The 21505-nt window shown below is 45.3% G+C and overlaps 1 protein-coding gene across 2 annotated transcripts in view; it reads left to right on the forward strand.

The window, feature by feature from the left end:
• Positions 1-21505, forward strand: part of MYO1D (myosin ID) — a 111976-nt gene that overhangs the window by 72287 nt on the left and 18184 nt on the right. For both annotated transcript variants that reach the window (XM_062628260.1, XM_062628261.1), the window contains one exon: positions 2256-2410. In XM_062628260.1, coding sequence (XP_062484244.1) covers positions 2256-2410 — 155 coding nt within the window. The remainder of the gene's footprint in view (positions 1-2255; positions 2411-21505) is intronic.

Below are 21505 nucleotides of genomic sequence, written 5' to 3' on the forward strand. Positions count from 1 at the left end.
TGGTTTAAGCACAGCCTGGAATGCTGCTCAGATCCCTGGCTCTGCCCTGTGGTGCTCTGTGTCCTGTCTGAGGCATCTGGAATTCTGTGCAAATGATGACAAAGCAGTAGGTTTCGTCTCAGCCCTATTTCGTTGTATCACAATGCTACTTTGGGGTGTTTGCTGTGTACAAGTGTTCTGGCAGTTGCCTCAGAAGTACCAACAGACAAGTAGCTTTTTGTTCTTACCTGGAGAGAAAATGGAGAATGGCAGAAAGGAATTAAAAGGCAACTGAGCAGCAGAAAGGATCTTGCAGCTCCCTTGCTCTGAGCACAATAAAAGATGTTCTGTGGCTGCTGAGCGTTTTCTCCTGATCTTCAAGCAGAGTTAATAAGAGTGTTTGTAAATACTGATATAAGCCCCTTCTCTGAAATGATTTCTTTTGTGTTCTGTTTATTTGTTCAGAGAGTCTGATGGGGAGGGGCGAAACAGGAATATTTTGAAGGGCTCTTGGGCTCCTCACACAGTTCTGTTGAATAATTAACGTTTAAATAGGCTTTTCAACTCCAGCCATTTCAACTTGTTCATCTTTCACACTCGGTACACATTTAAAACGTCAATGGCGGTAGTCCCTGTGGTGCTATTGTGCTCACAGGATGGTATTTAAGCATGCAAATTAATTTTAAGGGACACTATAAACCCAGGGAGCTGTTAATACATGAGCATGAAGTGTAGCTTGGTTTTGAAGTATTTCCTATATTTCCTAACCTCAAAATAGCATGAAGAGTAGAGAATAAACTCCACCTGTGTTAGGGGTATCATGCAACTGGTATCAGGAGGTCCCTGCAGAGACCAGTTAGTTACAGCAGATACCAGCAGTTACAGTAGTTCAGATAGGCTGTTGTGCTGTGATAATAAACCAACAATGTGATAAGGATGAGCATACTCAGGGACTGGAGCACCTTCCATATGAAGACAGGCTGAGAACATTGGGGCTGTTCAGCCTGGAGAAGAGAGGCTGCATGGAGACCTCAGAGCAGCTTCCAGTATCTGAAGGGGGCTACAAGGATGCTGGAGAGGGGCTCTTCATCACGGACTGCAGGGTCAGGACAAGGGGAATGGCTTTAACCTGCCAGAGGAGAGACTGAGATGAGCTCTTAGGCAGAAGCTCTTCCCTGTGAGGGTGCTGAGGTGCTGGCACAGGGTGCCCAGAGAAGCTGTGGCTGTCCCTCCCCCTGGCAGGGGTTGGAACTGGATGAGCTTTAAGGTCCTTTCTAGCCCAAACCTGTCTGGGATTCTATGATTCTAAGTACAAGTTATTCTTGGGTAGTGTTTCATCCACTGCACTGCTCTGTACTGTTTTGTTGCGCTTCTATGGGAGGAAGCTGTTGTCTGGTGTGTGTTACACATCCAGAGCTGGAACAGGTTTCTTGGACATGATATGCTGTGACTTCTAAAGCAAGCACAGGGATCCAGGCTGTGTCTGAGTATGATTCATGCCTCTGAAAGGAGTGAATAGTCTCCAGCTTCATTTGTGCTAATATCCTTTCCAGTGCAGGCAGTGGGGTCACATAGAAGGTTTCTTTCATAAAGAAGGAAATAATAAGACTTTGATTCCCACAGAATGGTGTGTTGGTGCCTCTCACTTTTAGGAGATTGTGGGTAGCCTGCATACCTGAATTGCCACTCCGCAAAATTCCCTGCATTGGCTTTGGGAAATGATTAAGACAAAGCTTTTGATGTGCCAAAGAGCAGTTACTAACAAACACACAAAAAAAAAGCAACCCAAACCTAAACCCCACTCTTTTTTAGTTTGTCCAAACACCAGGAGCTTCATCCATGCCAAAATACTGGAATCCTCACAGCTTTGTGTGGTTTGCAACTGACATTGCTCATGAAGATGTCTGGGCTTTCAGCAAAACTCATTCTTCTATTATTTGCATGTCACTGTGTTCCCAGTGCTGCATTTGTGAATTTGAAAGTGGTTGTTGGCCAAATACATGGTTATTGTTAGTTTTCCCTTGGGAGAGCAAGCTGAATACTCTCCAGCCTGTCCACATCTTTTTTTGTAGACTGCAGATCCTGCTGCTATTTCACCTTGACTCTTCCAGCTTGTGGAAGCAGTACTGAGGACCTGCCTGCTGCTGTCCCCTGATCTCTGGGGTGGAAGTAGAAGCTGAGAGCGAGTGGGGGCATCTTGGAGAGGAAAAAACACACCTGGCTAGTAGCAAAGATCTATCAATGTATATAACATTGTTCTTGCTTTTTCTTCACAGCTGATAGGATTGAGTGTCTCCAATGGAAAGGACCAGCTCGTGGTCTTCCACACGAAAGACAAAAAGGATCTCATTGTCTGTCTCTTCAGTAAAGAGCCCCCTAATGACAGCAGGATTGGGGAGCTGGTGGGAGTCCTGGCCAGTCACTTCAAGAGGTCAGTGTTGGGATTAGATTTTATTGAAACTCAAACACGTAAAACACGTCAAATCAGAAACTTCCCAGAACAGATCCTCATGAGGTCTGATGTTGATCAGCATCACCTGCGGCCTTGGCTTTTGCCATTCGCAATGTCATGTTCCATTTATGACCCATACAGAGGAGTCTTTACAGGTAAATACTCATGCTGAGCTACAAGTGGCAGGACAAACAGAATGAATTTAGGCTATATTAGGTCCCTGGGTAATTTTCAATATGAACGCAAGGGCATGCTGGTTTAGCCGCTTCTCACTGTATGAAGCTCACTGCTCTCTGTCCCACTGGTGATAGGTGCTAAGTTCATTAGAAATTAATTCTCTGCATTGCCAGTATTTGTTTTGGGCAGTTCAGTACTGAAAAGCCACAGAAAACATTTGTTTGCTTTTGCTTTTACCTAAATGTAGTTGATTTTTTCAAAGGTAGCTGCTCTTGAAGGCTCAGGAGATGATGGGTATTGTAAAGCAACACACTTCACTTGGGGAACCCTGTGAAGTAGCTGGAGGTCTTTCGTTCCAGGTGACATCATCTTGAGGCAGCTGATGCTCCTCAGTGCTTTAAAACACATCTGTAATGTTGGGAAGAGCTGTGAAACCCTTGATAACACTCCAGACCCTGTATGTTCAGTGTTCAGACTGCCCTGGTTCACTGTGCCTTTTGGTCAGATGCTCCTACAAAGCATTTATCTTTTTAGTCCCAGTGGGAGGCACATGTTCTTCAGTTTAAGGAGTTGTGTTGTGTGGCCATCAGTCTAAAATATTGCACCTTTCCTATAAGGATATGAACTATTGATCTTCAATTTCTTATACTGATGTTAACAAGGACATTTTTCTCTTTAAGACTAATTAGTTTTTATCTAATCACTATTTGTAGAAGAATGAAGAAGAAATACACTTATATGCTGTTTAATCTTCACTTTAAACAATCAAAGAATCATAGAAAATTAGGGTTGGAATATTAAAATATATATATTAGCATTTTTTTATGTTAACAAGGACATTTTTCTCTTTAAGACTAATTAGTTTTTATCTAATCACTATTTGTAGAAGAATGAAGAAGAAATACACTTATATGCTGTTTAATCTTCACTTTAAACAATCAAAGAATCATAGAAAATTAGGGTTGGAATATTAAAATATATATATTAGCATTTTTTTAGTGCTTTGGGTGACAAATCTCAGCACAACTCATTCAACAGGAGAGCTGGTCTAAAAGGACATATTTCTCCAACATCTAATAAAAATTACTGGTTTAATGGTAATATATAGGAACAGCTCACATTAGTTTTCCAAATACCCAAATGTCATGGTTCCCCTCTTCAAAGCAGTATCTGGAAGTCAAAATAAAAGGAAATATTCTTGGTTTTCAGCCACTTTCCATTTTCAGAGAGTAAAATATCCTGTCAGTGAATGGGATTAGCTGACCCCTTGCTTGAGAGGCACTTCAGGAATTCCTCATGAAGCGGGATTAGCTGAAAGTCACCATGTGCCTCATGGCAAGTGTCAGGTTTCTCTGTCCTGCCTGTAAGAAAGTTGTTGCTGTGAAAAGAAAATGGATTCAGCAGTAAAATCTTGAGCCCAAAGTTCAATCTGTGTGACCCTGTAATGGGACTTCAGAGCTCTGCTCCCACAGGGACATGGGGAGCTGCTTCCTTGGGTTATACTTGGGCTCCTCTGAACATACAATTTCCAGCCACCTCAATCCCAGTCCTGAAGCCCCTATCATGGGGTTTTAGCAAGCGTAAGGCTGCACAGCTCCTCTTGGTTATGTGCAGCGCAGTAGGTAATGGTACTTCAGCTATTTGTGTAATACAATCATGTAGAATCCTGTGGTGTTCTGTATTAGTGGTAGGAAAGATGAGGGGGAGGCTGGTGGTGTCATCTATGCTGAGGGCACCTAAACCTTCTCACTCAGATGGTTTGTTTCCAGGTTCTATTATTTTCCCAGACTCTTTGAACTCATTGCTGACACATCTTGCATTGGGAATTTTGGACATTTCCAGCAAGACACAGTTTACACATTGTAGAAGAAGTTTCAAAACAAACTGAAATAGAAGAATGCTTCATCCCTGGCAGTGTTCAAGGCCAGGCTGGACAGGGCCTTGGGTGACATGAGATGTCCCTGCCCATGTTAGGGGGGTTGGAATTGGATGATCTTATGTCCTTTCCAACCCAAACCTTTCTATGACTCTATGATTAGTGTTTGGTGTAAGGTACCTAAGGAAGATTTGCATGGGGAAATGCAGCCTTACAACCCTCAGCACTTTTCTTTACCTGCCTTCAGCAGTGTATGGGGATACACACAGGGGATATATCTGGGATTAAAGCTTTATTATGCTGAATGCTGTAAACAAGCAGATCCTGGTCCAAAGACTTCAGAGTCTGGGGGGTAGTGGGGAGCAGTGGGTTTGCATTGCATCAAGGGAGCAGAGGCTGCAGGGTCTGGACTTAGGAGAGACGAAAGCTGAGTTTGAGGTTGGGTTATGCCCAGCCTAGGGGAGACCACTTTTGGGCATCCTGAAAAACCTTTATTTGGAAGGGAAAAGTGCACTTTGACTACTTTCCTGGTATTCACATCTTCAGCCATAAACGCTGTTTTCACTACAGTTGCTTAAAACTTCAGATGAGTGCAGTATTCCCTTAATCCCCCTGAACTCCATAAATCAAGTGTCAGAATAGAACTGTACCAGAATTGCAGGCAGTTTGGGGAGACTAAACGTATTTGGTACAGAGAGAAGAACTCACAAATGCTTTTTCTGGGTTTTTGCTCTTTGCAACAGCTCGTGCTCTGGCAAACAAAGCTTCCTGCAAATATGTTTAAGCGATTGTTAAATTTGCCATTATCTAAATAGTGGTGTTTAAGGTTGAGCTCCAAGAGCGCTGCCTACGGGGTGATTTTTGTTAATAGTATGAACACAGAGATGTTTGTCAGCCAGATGAGAAGGAACACATTGTAAATACACGTTTTCAATCCACTGGGAACAGTGAGGACAAGGATTTAATATATTTTTGATGCTGTCCATAAAAAAATGACAAAGGAGATTCAGCCTGCTTTGATTTTGCTGGTTTAGGAGAAACTCTTCAGCTCAGTGCTGAGAGCACAGGGGAGCACAAATCATTAAGAAGGAGAGTCCAGTTTGGTTAAAATCAATTCAGTATTTTGTGTTTGAATTTCTTCCACTGATACAAAGAAACGAACCAGGTATCATGCAAGAGGTTAAAATCCTTCACTTTGTCGTAAAGATGCTCTTTGATATCCAAACTGTGCTGATTTTAATCAGTTTAAAATCGTTCCTTTCCTTTAAAGCTGTTTGCCTTTCTCTTGTAGAAACTTTGGTTAACTGCTGACATGAATAGATTTACATGTGAGTTAAAACAAAAGCGTCTTGTCAGTGAAATCTGGAGGAGATGGTGGGGAATTCATATTCTTGGGCTCTGGGGACAATGAAAGAAAGAGGATCCCAAACTGATCTTTGAGAACACCAGTGTGGTGGTGTGCTGCTCACAGAGCAACCCCACTCCAAGGAAATCACCATCTCCTCAGGCAGAAAGCCTCTGCACAAAGGGAGGGTGTTACCACCGCTGCTATCGAATTAATCTGTCACTTCAGCTTTGGGAACGTTAGGAAAATTATCCAGGACCTGACAGTGGGTGTCAGCAGTGCCAGTGATGAGCACTCTTTAACTGGAAGTTTCCATTGATGCTGGAGTGTTCTTGTAGGCTAAACAGGATCAGAAGGAGTTGAGAGCTGCTTCAGAAAAGCGGGCTGGGCAGAAACTGCTTCTAAACTGCTATTTAATAGGATTTGTCCTTTGTCACTGCTGCCAACTAACCCGTGTTTAGCTCTGATTCAGCCGTGCCAGTGGCTGACACCATTGTTAGCAGCGGCGGGAGCTGACAAAGGACCAGACTTTATTCATATCAGGCTCTTCCCTAACATTTCTTTCAGTGCTTGAGCTCTGGTTTTATACAAATTTCTATTCATAATGGATTTGTAGTAAAATTCAGGGTGGTTTGGGGGGGGAGCCCTAACCCACAGGTACCTGCTGGCTTTTACACACCAGTTACACTGTGGGAATGGCAACAGGAAAAAGAGATTCCTTATAGAGAATAAACTGTTTGAAATATATAAACTAGAAAAACTGGCTTAATTCTCTCAGCTTATCTCAGTGACCTGAAAAAACTTCCTAGGATTTCACTGAGATTTGCCTCTGGCTAATTTATGATCTTCAGAACCTGGTAATTCCTGTGTAGGTTTGTCACTCTCAGTTGTAACATGGGTTAAGAAATGAGTTTTCCATGGAAAACATGTTGTGTAAAGTTTTGTTGCTTTCAGTGACTCCTGGGCACTAAGGAGCGGAATTAGAGCCCCTTGATGAAACCCACTCTCTTTTTAATTCTTTTATGCTTTGGAAAACCTTTCTTCAGCTCTCAATACAACTGAGCCTTCCAAACACTTGGCCTGCTAGAGGGGAACCCGTAAAGGATCCTGGTAGAAGGTCATTTCCTTAAACTCCATCTTTGTGATGCTACTGCTGCAGCAGGGCTCATTCCCTGTCTCTGAAATTGGTCCTGAGCTACCTGGCCAGGGCTCCCTTCCCCAGCTCACATAGCTTTTTGTTACACTTCTCAATATGTTCCTGGCATGGAAAAACCCCTTTGTCTCCTGCTGTCCTGGATTTGTGATACTGAGAACAAAACGAGCTCGAGAGAGGGGCTTGGACTTTCAAGAGGCTGAGTTTAATTTTTGCAGCAAATTTTGAATTCTTTATTTGGGTACTTGTCCCCTACATCAAAAAGTCAATTCTTTTGTCTGATAACCTGAACAGTAGCAATTTATTGTATTTTATGCCTTTGAATATGAAGAGGTTTTATTGTCAGTTTTTCTTCCCTGAACTGCCCATGTCCTGCTGCCATTGTCAGCAAAAATTCTGTCTGAAATCCCCTGAAAGGAGGATTCTGCTTTGGCAGAAACACATTCAAGTTACTTTATACCAATCTCTCCTTGTAACTTCAGTGCTTTCTATGTATAAGCAGCAGCTAGAGGCTAAAGCTCCATCCAAATGTTCAGGGTCCTCCTGGGATGGAGATCATGGTAGGAATGAGAAGTTATCGTAGAATCGTCACAGAATTAGAATGGTTTGGGGTGGAAGGGACCTTAAAGCTCATCCAGCTCTTGGCTTTCGGCAAGACTGAAAGTTTGACATGAGCCACCACTTTGCCCACTGTTAACAAACTGACATAAGCAGAAAGTGTCTCCTGAAGACCCTTCAGTGGTACAAGCCATAGTACAAAAATCCCAAGCCACATCTTGAACCTGAGCATGGCACCACAGGAGCTGGCTGACGTGGCAGCATCCCGCTGCCAGCCGCACGTATGTGACTGCACAAGGTTGTAGATAGTGATGATCTTGCTGTTGGTTTAATTCTCAACCAAAGCATTGGCTGCCTGCTGTTCCAGGAGCCCTTCCTCTTCAGTAAACAGATGGCCCCACATTGGCTGGCCATACCCAGGCTTAGTTTCACCAGCAAGTCAGTATTATCAAGCTGTCAAAGGACCCATCTGCCCCAAGCAGCTGTCCTGGCATGCAGCAGTGTGTGTGCTGGGAACCTCCCTGCACATCTCAGGCATATCAAACTTACATTTGGGTTTTATTTGGGGAGGGGGTTGTAATTCATGCCATCTGCCTCCGGTGCTTAACTGAAGGGATGCTATGTTAGAAAACAAGTGACTAGAGAAGAAATCTTTCATGTTTCCATTGTAGCCTGTGGTCTGACATATCTACACCAGCATGGTTTACTGAACTTTTTAAAAACCTGAGATTTGGACTCAAAAGGGATGCACTTTTGGTGTCAACACACGCCTTCAAACTTGTGCAAATCCTGGTGTGTTTGGTGCCTGCTCTCCCACTGACCGCCGGAGCTCAGCCATAACCTGTTTCTTTTGCTGTACCATGGGATGCTGCTGACAACAGCGCTGGTTGGGGCTCTCAGCACCCAGGAGACCTCTGTGTGTAACTCTGATTACAAATCTTCAGAGGTTACAAATGTCTCACAGGCGATGCTTAAACATTAGCAGAAGCTGATGCAGCTTCCATTTGTCTGTAGTGAGTCACTTGCAGCCTGGGTTTCCTACCTTGATTCTCATTAGTTCTGATTAAGGTTCTTGCTGGCTGCTGTCTATCAGCCCTGCGCACCAGATTCAGGCTCATGAACAGCTTTTCCCTTTAACTACACACCTTCAGTTTTAGAAAGAGCTGTTTGGAGAGAGCTTCCTGGAGCCAGCTGGAGTTCAGACTGCTCTCCTCGCCAGATGTGATGGATGGATTATGCCTTTGTGTATACCCTCCAAAGGGTAATGCTGAGAGGAGCTGTGTTGTTCCCCATTTCTGCACCATGCTGCGCTATGAGCTGTGTTATCAATTCAAGATGCTTTAAAAAACCAACAACTATTCCACATTAGAAATAGTCACCTTAAACAACCTGGCCTGAAAAAGCGCTGCTGGTTACAGGCTAATGGGGCAGGTCATGCTTAGAGCTGTAAAGCCTGGAAGTGATCAAAGTGACATGCTGCTTTGCCTTAAAACCCAGGTTTTTTGAGGCAGAACATCAAGTACTAAGGGATGTGTGTGTGGGGAGAGGTGGCAGACGACTCACAGCACAAGTGCTGCTTTGCTTTGGAGGGACTAAATAAGCTCAAACCTCAACAGTGGTGTGTGAATTGTTGTGAGGAGATCTGCTATAACAGTCCTTTAATGCTTCGGTTGGTGGCTCCAGCACTTACCTTGCCACCAAGCTAGAGCCTAATTGTGCTCTAGCCAGCATTCCAGCAGCCCTAGGGCAGCTCCACAGGTTCCCTTGGGCACAACCTGGCTTTTCTTGGGAGCTCACATGGGAGTTCCTGCAATTAGAGGTGCCAGTGGCATTGCTGTGGTGCTGAGCCTGCGGCTGCGCCCAAAGGAAAACAATGACCCGTTTTCTTCCTGCAACACTCGCTGCTTTGATCAACAGCCAACAGAAAGTGCTTCATGTGCGGGGTTTGGTACCGTGCAGGCCAGGGGAGAGGGTTTGTCTGCAGAGCCCTTCTCCCCCTGCAGCCTGGCTGTGATGGGGCAGTGAGGGCATCCCTTTCACTACAGGCAGTTTCTCTCAAGGATCTCATTTGGGAGCTGCAGTGCTGTGTGGTAAATGCAGATGAATTTGTCCTGTCCCTCCATCCCTTGTCAAAAGCCCCACTCCAGGTTTCCTGGAGCCCCTTCAGGCACTGGAGCTGCTCTAAGGTCTCCCCTTCAGGAGCCTTCTCTTCTCCAGGCTGCCCCAGCCCAGCTCTCTCAGCCTGGCTCCAGAGCAGAGCTGCTCCAGCCCTCGCAGCTTCTCTGTGGCCTCCTCTGGACTCGATCCATCAACCATGTCCATTCATCCATGCAGGCTGGCAGATCTTGGTATTCATATGCTGGAGGGGAAGCAGGCACAACACAGGGACTGAGCAACTTTTGGTGGTGGTCTTGCTTTGAAGCCAGTGGGATCCTGTGCCAGGCACAGCAGTATTTTGGATCCAGTGTTCTGCACTTGGATGTCTGTGAGAGCACTGCAGACCGCCCTGCACTGAAGAGTCAGAAAACGGCAGATGCTGCGGCTTGGCTTGGTGGGTTGTCATCCTTCTGGGCTTTGAGTGGCTGCTGCAGTTTGGGTCTCTGTCCACATGGTGAAGCTCTTCTTCTGGCCTCAGCCTGTTCCTCTGTTCACCTTCCTGGCCTTGGCTTCCCTGCATAGCACAGAGAGTGGTGTCAGAGAGGAGGCAGCTACTGCATGGGCATCCTCCTCCTTTTCCTCTGTCTCCCATCTTTCTGCAAGCACACAGTGCTCCCCAGAGCTCCTGGAACACTTTGGGTTTCTTCCCACTTCTCTCTTTTTTCCTTGATTTTTTTCCCTCAACTCTCGCTGTGGAGATGGGCAGGTGGGGACTGGGGCAGGAAGGCTTTGAAGTTAATTTGTTCAGCACAAGAAACCTGAAAGAACCTGTGAATTCTTTTTTTCCCTGGTGTTTCTCTCAAATAAGGATTCCAGTGACTGACAGGGAAAAAAAAAAACAAAAAGAAATGAACCCCATCCTGGTAATATTTACTGGTGACCTACTTAAAATCCTCTTTCCTCCTCCTCAGTTAGTGTGTGTGCTGAAGGGCTGTCTGGCTCGCAGTCTCCAAGGAATTGTAGCAGAATGCTAATGAACGCAGACTGTGGCCCCTCGTTTGTTTAACAGCCCTTTCTGACAAGACGTGGTTTATTTTTCTTATTGCATCATTAAGACTTTCCTTCCCCCCCTCCCCCCACTTGTGATGGATTTTCCTGTTCTTTGCTCTCCCTGCTCAGAAGCTGTTGTGTTCCGATTGCAGCAGAGCTGCTCTTTGAAGAGCTGCTGTTAAATCACAGGATGCCTTCATCTTTGGATTTTTTTATTCTTTTTTCTTTAGGAAAATTAAGCTTCCAGCTCTGTCCCGGGGAGGCTGAGCTGTGCTGTCAGGGACCTACGCTGAGCATCCTTCTTTTTTCTGGTGAAAATGATCCCATAGGGGTGATTATTTAACAGTCATTTTATACCTACTCTGGTATGTTTATATAGGGTTATTGTAACTGAGTTTGCAGAAAATCGTCAGCGTTGTGCATGTTGTACCTCTCCAATTTCTTCCTAGTTTTATTCTTTACAAATTCCTTTAGAGGAAGGATAAGATGTTCCACCTTGCTCCCCCCTGCACCAGGTTTCCTCATTAGGAAAGTTGGGGTGCATGCTCCTGTTTTCAGGCACAAGGAGCATGGCATGGTAGTCCTCATCCAGCTTCCCTGTGGCACTCGCACACTGGCAGGAGACAAGTAGGGATTGACTGGAAGAGCTGCCAGAAAAGTTTTTGCCACAAACCGTGGCTTGCTGGAAGGGAGAAAATCAAGATTCCAATGAGGAATAATCTGCCTGGGTCTGTGTCCATGGGAGTTATTCCAGGCAGATTAAACAGCATATTTAAAACCATACAGAGCCAGCAGCTGGCAAAGCAGGAGGAAGGAAGTGGCTCCAGTGTTGTTGACCAGGGACTCTTAGTTACAACCAGTGGGGTTTTAATGTACCATCTTCCTATAACCTTATGGCTGCGTAGATTCTGATGGCTGATGTCACCTTAAAATGCACATAGAGCATGTTCCTTGTTAAGGTGCATTGATCAGCACTTGTGTCCTATCTCCTTATCTCTTTGGTTTCACTTAATCTTCCAGAGCCCATGGTATAAATTAATATCCCCAGTCTACAGTGTGCCCTGCATAAAGCATTTTTACGTGTAAATGGCATAATATATCCTGTAACAGAGATGTGATTCATGGGCTATTACATGTTCACTAATTTATACAAAGTAATTAGATTCTGAATTAAACACACAAAAGATTTTTATTTTTTTACCCCTTCTTGCTTTTCCTTGTGTGAACTCAGAAGATGAGCTGACATTGGAGAAGGTGAAAGTGTTCTTCCTTCTCCATTGCCCTGGCAGGGTATCTGCTAAGCAGTCCCACGAGGCAGACTAAGGCCAGATTTACAGAGCTGCCTCCATCCCCACATGCCCTGCTCACCGAATGAGCTCTGCTCCAGAATCACTGCTGCACACTCAGGCCTCAGGAGTCTCTTCCTTCTCACAGAAATAGGTTATATTTGTGTTTGCATGGATTGCTTTGCCAGCATAAGATGTTTTATTGATGTACAGGCTTGTACAGTTTTATGGTGCATCTCTGGAAGTTGCTCCAAGCCCCTGTGTCCAACCTGGCCTTGAACACTGCCAGGGATGGGGCAGCCACAGCTTCTCTGGGCACCCTGTGCCAGCGCCTCAGCACCCTCACAGGGAAGAGCTTCTGCCTAAGAGCTCAGCTCAGTCTCCCCTCTGGCAGGTTAAAGCCATTCCCCTTGTCCTGTCCCCACAGGCCCTTGTCCACAGCCTCTCCCCAGGTTTCCTGTAGCCCCCTTTAGGCACTGGGAGCTGCTTTAAGGTCTTCCCAGAGCCATCTCTTGGGTTGCTGTATAATTTTTTCTGTCCCTTGAATACATCATCAGTCTCAGCCTGCTTATCTTCATTTCTCAGAGCAGTAATCTGACTAGACTTGGGCATCCAGGCTGGATTTCAAATGACTTTGCAGGTATAATTGTCAGGGAAGATGAAAGGTTGAAGCTTTCTGGAGTGGATGAGACTTGCTGTGAAGGGAACAACATCTATCTCTCCGAATGCTTTGTTCCCTTTATCTATGAGGACAACCGTCTTGAACAGCACATTTCACTCCCCCATGCCAAAGAGCTGTACCAGTACAGCTGTGTCTATATAAAAAGTATTTTTCAGCAGCATGTCAGTCTCGTTGTGCATCTTCCCACCCCTTGCTGAGAGCTATTCCTGGGCAGGTTTGCATTTAGTCTAAGCCTTACTGAAGTGAATGTCTCCACAGGGTTTGCACTGGATTAGCTAAAGAAGTTTAATTAAAATGGAGTTCCTTTGTGTCTAGACAGATTGTGAATGGAGGTTGGTTTTTATACCTCTAAGTAGCTACTTGGTGAAGGATCTTGAGCTGTGGTTCTGGGAATGACACGCTCACCCCATCTCATTTGAGGTGTGCCATTGCTTTACCAGGCGCTGTTGAAAGAGGGCTAATGGGCTTTGGTTTGTTGTTTTATCTGAAGCTCTGTCATTTCTTTGTTTCATTTCCGACAGACTCAGAACTGCTTTTTCAAGGTGCTTGCCCAGCTGGAATATCCCTAAATATGCATAAAGTCCCAGGTCACGTCTTCCCAGATTCCCATAAGCAAAGCACACCAGAATGGTTAAGCAGGAGCTGTATAAATTTTTAAACAAAGGTAACAAACCAAGGAAGAGGTGGAGGTGATGAAATGAAGGTGAGGAAAGAAGCAAATGAGATCCCTGATGTGTAGCTCTGCCTTTCCTCCAGCTTCTGAGGCACTCTCACTGCTAATGAGTTTGATGGCTTTGGCTGCGTCAGCTGAAACACCTTCTGCTGGCCAGCGGCAGTGGGTGTTGTCACTGGTGACGGTAGCAGGGACTAGGAAGAGATGGGGGTTTTTTTTAGGCCACAAGTCTATGTCTGCTGGGTTTTCCAAGTCATGAATTTCAAAAAGGGAAATAAAGAGGTTTTTACTGCAGAGTAGTTGGAAAGCAAAAGGCTTTATCCAGCCACATTCTCCCTGCGTTCCCCCATCACACTGGCACCTTTAACTGTGGCCATTTATCAGATGGAGTGAGCCACAACCAGCTCTCATCCTGCTGAGCTCACATCCTCCTCATCAGTAGAAGTCACTCCAAGCAATGTTTCCTGTTGTGGACTTGAAGACCAATCTCTGATTCCATTTGTGTTCCCAAGATGCAGGACAGTTTTATCATCAGCTTGGGTTCCTGTCCATCTGTGTTACCCGATTCATACCAGATTTATATGTTGGCACAAGGACAATGTTCTAGGGAGGAATTGTATGCACAATTAGGGTGTGTTAGGCCTGGCTGTGGCTTGCAGGGATTGCTCTGAGGTTCAGAGCAGTAGGGGCGCTTCTTAAATCATACAGAAAATATTTCTAAAGTTGTTGATCTTACCCTATGTTGTAGGTGGTGATGCAGAATAACAATAAACCTGTTCATCAAACTCCCAAGCTCTTTTCTAAGGAAAGAGGAGGAGATGCAAAGGAATGTGGCCAGGACTCAGGGTCTGTGCATGGTTCCCTGTGTCAGCAGCCTCCCTGCAGAGCATAGAGTCAGCGCTCAAGTTCTCCCTCACCTGCCTGCATGTAGGCTGGGAGATTCCACCATCATCAACTCGTCTGTCTCCAGCTCAGCTGGGACTCATCCCTTTTGGCATCCCTGGGAGATATGTTACTGCATCTCCTGCTGGAGATCAAAGGAATTGGGTTAATGAGCATAAAGCAGTGAACAGAAAGTCACCCATCAAATTATATCGGCGTTTGTTTGTCACTTGATTTGTCTTTGATCCCTGTGATGCCGGCAATTAAATACAGCAGTGATAAACACAGATCATGGTGACCTTACAAGCTAAATTTAGTCTTTCTCTTTTGTATAACATGGTCTGCAGATGAAGCTAGAAACTGGATGAGCTGGGTGAGGGAGGAGACCAAAAATGAGTGGAAAACCTTTTGTCTGAGGATGTGGGGGGAGGCTGTAACATCCTAAAATCCTCGGGTACTTCAGCAGGCTTGGAAGAGAGTCAGCAGCACAGTCTGTGAGAGGAGCAGCAGCTCGGGGACAGCTCCATCAGAAGTAATTGTAGCTGACGGCTTCAGCTTCCACGCTGCTGAGACAGATCCTGCAGTGGGGCTCACACAAGATGCTGCTTTTGTCTGGAAGAGCAGTAGCAGGGAAGTGGCATCAGAGCCCTGCTGATGAACAAATAGGGGTAAGAAAGAGTTCTGCACTGCTGCTACTGTGTGGCGTGGATGATGGCATAGGCCTTTGGAACAGAAAAGGGGCGCTCCCTCCATCTGTTGCTGGAATAGCATATGTGATAGCCCAGACCTGACCCAAGAATCAATGATTTCCTTTCAAGTTGTTTAAATATTCATTTGAAGAGTGTCCTCTACCAGGAACTGGGAGAGAGGCACCAACAGATCCAGGAGATTCAGGGCAGCAGCAGCATCCTCCAGCGAGTGGCCCTGCAGCATTTCTGCTCGGGCTGTGAGCAACACTTTGCTGCAAGGTTGGCCCTGGGAGTGTTCAGTGAAGGAGTGCCAAGAATGCTGCTGCAGGAAAAGCCAGGGAGCTGAGGCTGCTTGTCAGCATGAGACACACCACCCTTGCTGACAGGCTTTCAGCTCCCGTGGCTGTCTTGGAGAGGGCTTTCACCAGCCTGTGGAAGGCAACATGTTAAAGCTGTGCCATGTCAAGCTGTAACACTGGCTTCTAAAGAGAAACGTCTGATGAGCTCCTGGTGGGGTGGCTTCCCTTGGAGCTGCCCACAGCAGCCACAGCCTGCGCTGGGTCTTGCTGCATGTTCTCAGCTGAGCTCCAGAGTGCAGGAATTCGAGGTCAAGGTCTGACTGCAAGTAAGAATGACACTTGAGGGCATCTTAATTGTAACTCCTGGCTTAATTGTTCTTTTATATCATCATGAAAAATATTCAGGGGGCTTGTGGAGTGGAGCACATCCTGGAACTACAAGTGGTGGGAAAATACATTTCTGCAAAGCAAGGCTGTTCTGTTCTGCCATGACTCAGGCTCGGTGCTGTAGAGCACAAATAGAAATGATGCAGCAGGGAGAGGATGTTCCGTGGTTAGGAAGGTGGCGGTGGGGGCGTGCTGCACTTTCAGATCCCTGCACGTTAAAAAGAGAAAATTTTTAGCTTCTGCAAATGTTTTGCTTCCTCCTCATATGGCAGCAGAACTGAACTGATCCCAGCTCCAGAGATGGTACTACCAGAAACTTCTGATCTAGTCAACAAGATGCTGGCTACTTCAGTGCTATTAATAACCTTAACTGGGGAGGATCTTTATCTGTAAAGTGTCATGATATTAGTTACATCTCATGTTTGTCATGGGCCAGTTGTCAGAACTTACATGCAGAACTGGCTTTTAATATTTTGGATTGAATTATCCTCTGCAGCCTTGACTCAGCTCAGGATGGAGACAGAGGCTGGGCTGTGCAGGGGCTCGGTAAGGAGCTGCTGCCCTGCCTGCAGTCTGCCCATCCTGCCTGCAGTCTGCCTGTCCTGCCTGCAGTCTCTTCTTTAGCATAAGCATTCCTTTTGTACCTGTCTGCAGGGATGTATTGGTATGTCCAACACATTCCACTGCAATTCTGCGTGTGCTCAGTTTAATTTAGATGGGTGGGAATTAAGGTACCTTTAATTGTAAAGACAAATTCAAGCCATGGATCTGTTGGGGTTTTTTTAAGCCCTTGGTATTGTAGAATATTTAAATTGGCTTTATTAATTCTGTGAGCACAGGAGTTCAGCCCATGCCAGGTACACCTCTGAAAGGAATATTTCCTCTGGGTAGTCCCGTGGGTCCTACGGTTGCTGCCCACGCCATGAGGGGAGCAACCCCCCAGCTTCAGCCACACCGCAGAGAGGCCGAGGCAGGGATGATGCCTTGCAGCTATCTTGCCACACAGCCAGAGCATCTTTTGTTTCAGCCTTTCTAGGAACCAGCTGGAGCAGAGCCAGCGGGGAGGGATGGGAAGGGGGACGGGGGAAAGCCTGGGCTTCAAAATACAGAGGTGGAGGGGGGCTCCATGGTTGAAGAGGAGGGGAACACGATCATCCTTTGTACACTGACCACTGGACAAGCTGCCCACGCTGCTTGGGGGTGATGGTGATTTTGGAGCCAGCAAGGTCCCCAAGCAGGGGAGTGTTGTCATGGCAACAGCAACAGCATCACAGGCACTCGCTGTCACACCGCTCTGGTGGTTTAATGGGTTCATTAGCAAATCCTCACAAATAATAAGAGCAATACAAATATGAAGATGGCTCAGTGGCAGAGGTGGGGCTCATGAAGCCCCGGGTTGTGGCTGTGGGGTCACTGCTGCCCCTTTCTCCACATGGCAGCCACACTCAAGTGGTGATGGGGAGGAGAAAGGCGCCTTTCTGCATCCCCGTGGGCTGCAAGAGAGGGCATTTTCTCTTATTTTTAGCACTGTGCTGTATAGAAACCCTTAGCATGGAAATTACTCAGTGCTTTGCAGACTCCCCCTCATCAGATGCAGCTGTGTTGAGTTGATGGCAGCTCTTCAGACCATCCAGAAATGGGGAGACAGCACAAACGAGCCTGTTTCTCACAAGTACCATGAACTGGGTTCTTTCTTTTGCGATGTGTGATTTAACACCAGAAGTCATCTTGTTTCCCAAACTACAACCAAGCTTTAGCTGCACTGTAAGGCTGTGCAGCGCCATGATCCAATATGTAGAGTGGTTTTCCATGCTGAGCCTTATCATGGGGCTAAAGTGTCCTTTCCAATTATTATAATACTTTTCTCCCTTCTCCTCCTGTAATATTTCCTCTCCCTTACTGACCACAGCTCAAGCAGGGGAGACAAATCCAATTCTGCATCTATACAGTTTCATTTTTTGGAGATAACACATGGAGACAATGCCACTGTCTTGTTCAAAACAAGCGAACTCCTCCGACTTACTTCAGGGGCAATGGCAGAAAAAATACGTCTGCTGGAGCTGCAATTTAAAAGTAAAATGAAAATTTGGTCTGTTTGTCTGGTCTTACAGGATTTATTGAAGTCTTTCATTATGCGGCAGGTTCAAGAAACCCTCTCTCCAAAGTACACAAACAATTTAGAAAATGAAAGCCTGAACCAGTTTATTATTAGAACGTGGTTGGATTGTGCAGGGCTCCAACAAGAGCTTATAGCATCTTGTACATTTTAGATATTTTTGCTGAAGCTATTAAACTCTTGGCATGCAAACCTATTATTAGAACCATGGTTTAGGTGAAGACAGAATAAATACTTTGAAGTCTATTTAATTGACTTATTTAATTTCAGAATTCAGTCTCAGGCCTAAGACTAAAGAGCACAAAATTTTCCCTTCTGTGTGTTTGTAAGTGCAGCTTCTTGAACGCTGGGGAACACTGGGAGCATGTCCCCGTGGGGAGGTCTCTGCCAGCCCTGCCTGCCATCAGGCACAGCTTCAGCACCTCATAGCAGTGGGACCAGCAGGTTACATTACAGGAGTATTTCTCTTTTTTGCTTCAAGGTGGAAATGTTTTACTTCCTGTAAAACTGCTTCTCTTGGGTTGAATTCTGTGGAATATTCATAGAAACTGTATGAAGTGGAAATGCAGAGTATCCTCTGCCTCCCCTCATAGTACACCTGGCACAGGGTGCCCAGAGAAGCTGTGGCTGCCCCATCCCTGGCAGTGTTCAAGGCCAGGTAGGATGGGGCTTGGAGCAACCTGCTCTATGGAAGGTGTCCCTGACTATGGCAGGGTTTGAAACTGGATGAGCTTTAAGGTCCCTTCCAACCCAAACCAGTCTGGGATTCTGTGATTCTATCTTCATTGAAGGTCTCACTCAAAAAACAAACCTTAGCTTTGTGACCACGTTTGCATTCAGCTGACGTATCTCACAAGGGGAAACTGCTGCTCACATGTAAACTGAAATCTATTTTCATACAGTCCATACTACATTTTTATTGTCCTGTCATTTTTCTTCTCTCCTGTTCACATTACCATGTCTGTCTGCATTATTTTCACATCTGATGACAGATACCCCTGTGCTTTCCAGGCCTGGTGAAATCATGTGTTTTCCCCTGGTAATTTTTCCTGTCCCTGCAATTAACTCAGTGGGTTTGATTTGACCTGTGAGTAAAACTATGCTGGGATGAAAGCAGGTGGCAAGTTTGGCAGAAGAGAAGTGATGGCTTCAGATGCATCATCCTTCCTCTCTGAAACACTCGCAGATGCAAGTCAGACCACATCACATGCTGGGATGGTAACACACAGTACAGGTAGTGCTGGTTGGACTGGGCTGCCTGGATGAATAGCCACAGTAGCCTTTTGGATAGGCCAGTGCCAGGGAACATCTCTGAGTGCAGTGTGCTTCCCCAGCCAAGTTTCCTATGATGACTGAGGTTATGCCAAGTTCTCTTTAGCTTTATTCTTCTCTGTCAGGCAGTGCTGAAGTTATGCCCAGCACAGTGATCTCTGTGTTAGTGCTGGGCCCAGCTTTGCCTAGTTTCTATTTTGTATTTATTTTCCAGAAAGGATTTTGGTAGGATTGTACCTGTTGCTCCAGCTGTTTGGAGCATCCTCCCTCACGTGGCTCTGGGGTTTGTCTCCTCCCATCAACACGTTTGAGTAAACCCCAAAATTAAAAGATCAGTTGTCAAACTCCATTTGGTTGCCTGCTAGGGTCTGATTTAAGTAGAGTAGAACTTACGAACACGCAGTTTTAGATTATTTATCTTGGTTATTTAGGCATTTGCTTAGCAGTGTCTTGCATGAATATGTGAAAGTGATTGAATGCTTATTTGTTGATGCAAACAGGAGGTCAAAACAGGATCCTGAACTTCCCAAAGGAAGTTTGTTCATACTCCTGCCTTCCCCAGAATACCTGGAGGCTTCTAAAAAATCCTTATACCTGGCATTACGGCTGGGCTCGATGACCTTAAAGGTCTTTTCCAGCCCATTCAGGTTCTGCGTAGGAGCTGGGGAAGTGAAGTGCTCAGAGCAGATAGCACTCAGGGAAGAAAAGACTTGAGATTTGTTTCATATTGTTGTTTTTAAATTCCTGCTGAAGAGAAAACTAGTGTTCCATGTGCACACAAAAGTCTGTGCAGGATCCCTGCAGCGGGTTGGGTTTGGCAGTGTCAGCTCTGATACGTGGCATGGATCATGTTTTCTTTCCCTCTTCCCTTGTGAAAGGTAAGCTCACATGGATGACCACTAATATCCTCAGGGTAATCCCAGAGGGAGCTGCAGGCAATGTGGTTGACACTGATAGAACACCCTTGACTTTTGGTATTTGAGCTGGTTGCTTGAATGGAAGCGTAACATGGCGTAGAGGTTCTCTGCATTGAATCTGATAAACATTAATTGTCAGCATCAAACAGAAAGATGGGAAAGCATAGAGTCCTCTTCTGTAGTCCACAGCATTAGGACGGCATATTGAGGAAATGGTTCCCTCTCTCCAGTGTCCTCTTGCTCCAGAGGTGGCATTGGCCATCAATCACCATGGCTACAGCAACTTAGCACTTCACATTTTATTAACAAGAAACGCATTTATGACTTGAAAATGCTTATTCATGAAATCTGTTCACACTTAATATTATAGAAGGAGGCACACACTGCATTGCCTTAACATGATCAAAACCCAGTGACTCATTAAAGCTAACCAGAGCAAGTGCTGAACCAGCACATGCTTTGTTGAAGGCGTCTTTGTTCCCAACATGCTGTTTCCCTGCTGTGGTTTATGCCCCCAGTTTTCTAATCTAGGCATCCAAGTGATAATTTAATTTCTCACAAGGGCACATGGTCTGGAATAGTTTATTTGGGGGGGTTAAAAGCCATCTTGGACATAAAAAATACAAGTTTGTTGAAAAATGCTTTTCTGACTTTTGGTTTATCTAAGGCATTTTGGCACAGGTAATTAGCATTAACCTTTGGAGTATATGCTGCTTATTCTGTGCCATTTGCTAGCTTGCTAAAGTAAAATCAGAAAGGTTAAAAAGATGAGAGAAGGGAGGACTTCAGCTGTATTTATTCCAGCCTCAGTTCAGTTTGTAAATACAGCTCATACCCCACCACCACTTGTTAATTTTTCTTGCTGATACTTTATGAGCTGCCAGTGATTTTAGTAAATCAAGTTGTTGATTTAGTAATCAAACTAATCACAGTACTTCCAAATTCTTTTAATTTGAAGTCACTTTAGATGCTGCAGTTAAGGAATCCTGCTGGAAGCTTATTGTCAAAGGGGCTTTCGACACACAATGTTTAAAACCAGCACTTTGATTTTGTTTTAGTAAATGGCAGAAAATGGCAGTAAATCTCTGTAGCAAATAGGATATGTTATTCTGGGTTTTGAGAACGATTGTAATGGAAAGTATTGACTAGGCCTAGGTTTAATTTAGGTTTTAATGTTAATTTTTGTATGAGTAGTGTTTAAATCCTTCCTACAAAGCAATCAACACTCAAGAGGTAAAATTCCACCCCTAGGAATTGAGGAGGAGGCAGCTTTAAATAGCACAGCACCCTCTTCTCCCTTTTGTCTGTGTCCTCGTGCAAGCAGGCAGCAGCCAGCTCTTTGTGTTTCATCTCCTTTGGATTCTGGAGATGAAGAGAACAGATAAAGGCACCAAGTAGAGGAAGGAGTCTCTGATCAGCCCCGAGGCTGGAGGACATGCCAGCAATCCCTCTTCCTCTGGTCCTCCTTTAGAGCCTTCAGTTCTGCCTACAGGTTTAAAACCAGTTGGGTGTTCCTCTTTGGGGTCTGTGGCTGTACCCTGCCCCTGCCTCCTTTGGTGTCATTCTCGGTTCAGGAGATGCTCAGGACATCAGGAATGAGCACTGGCACATCCCT

This window comes from Pezoporus occidentalis, unplaced genomic scaffold (genome assembly GCF_034315485.1).
Source record: "Pezoporus occidentalis ecotype Australia unplaced genomic scaffold, CSIRO_AGI_Poc_V1 ctg312, whole genome shotgun sequence".
Lineage (NCBI taxonomy): Eukaryota > Metazoa > Chordata > Aves > Psittaciformes > Psittacidae > Pezoporus > Pezoporus occidentalis.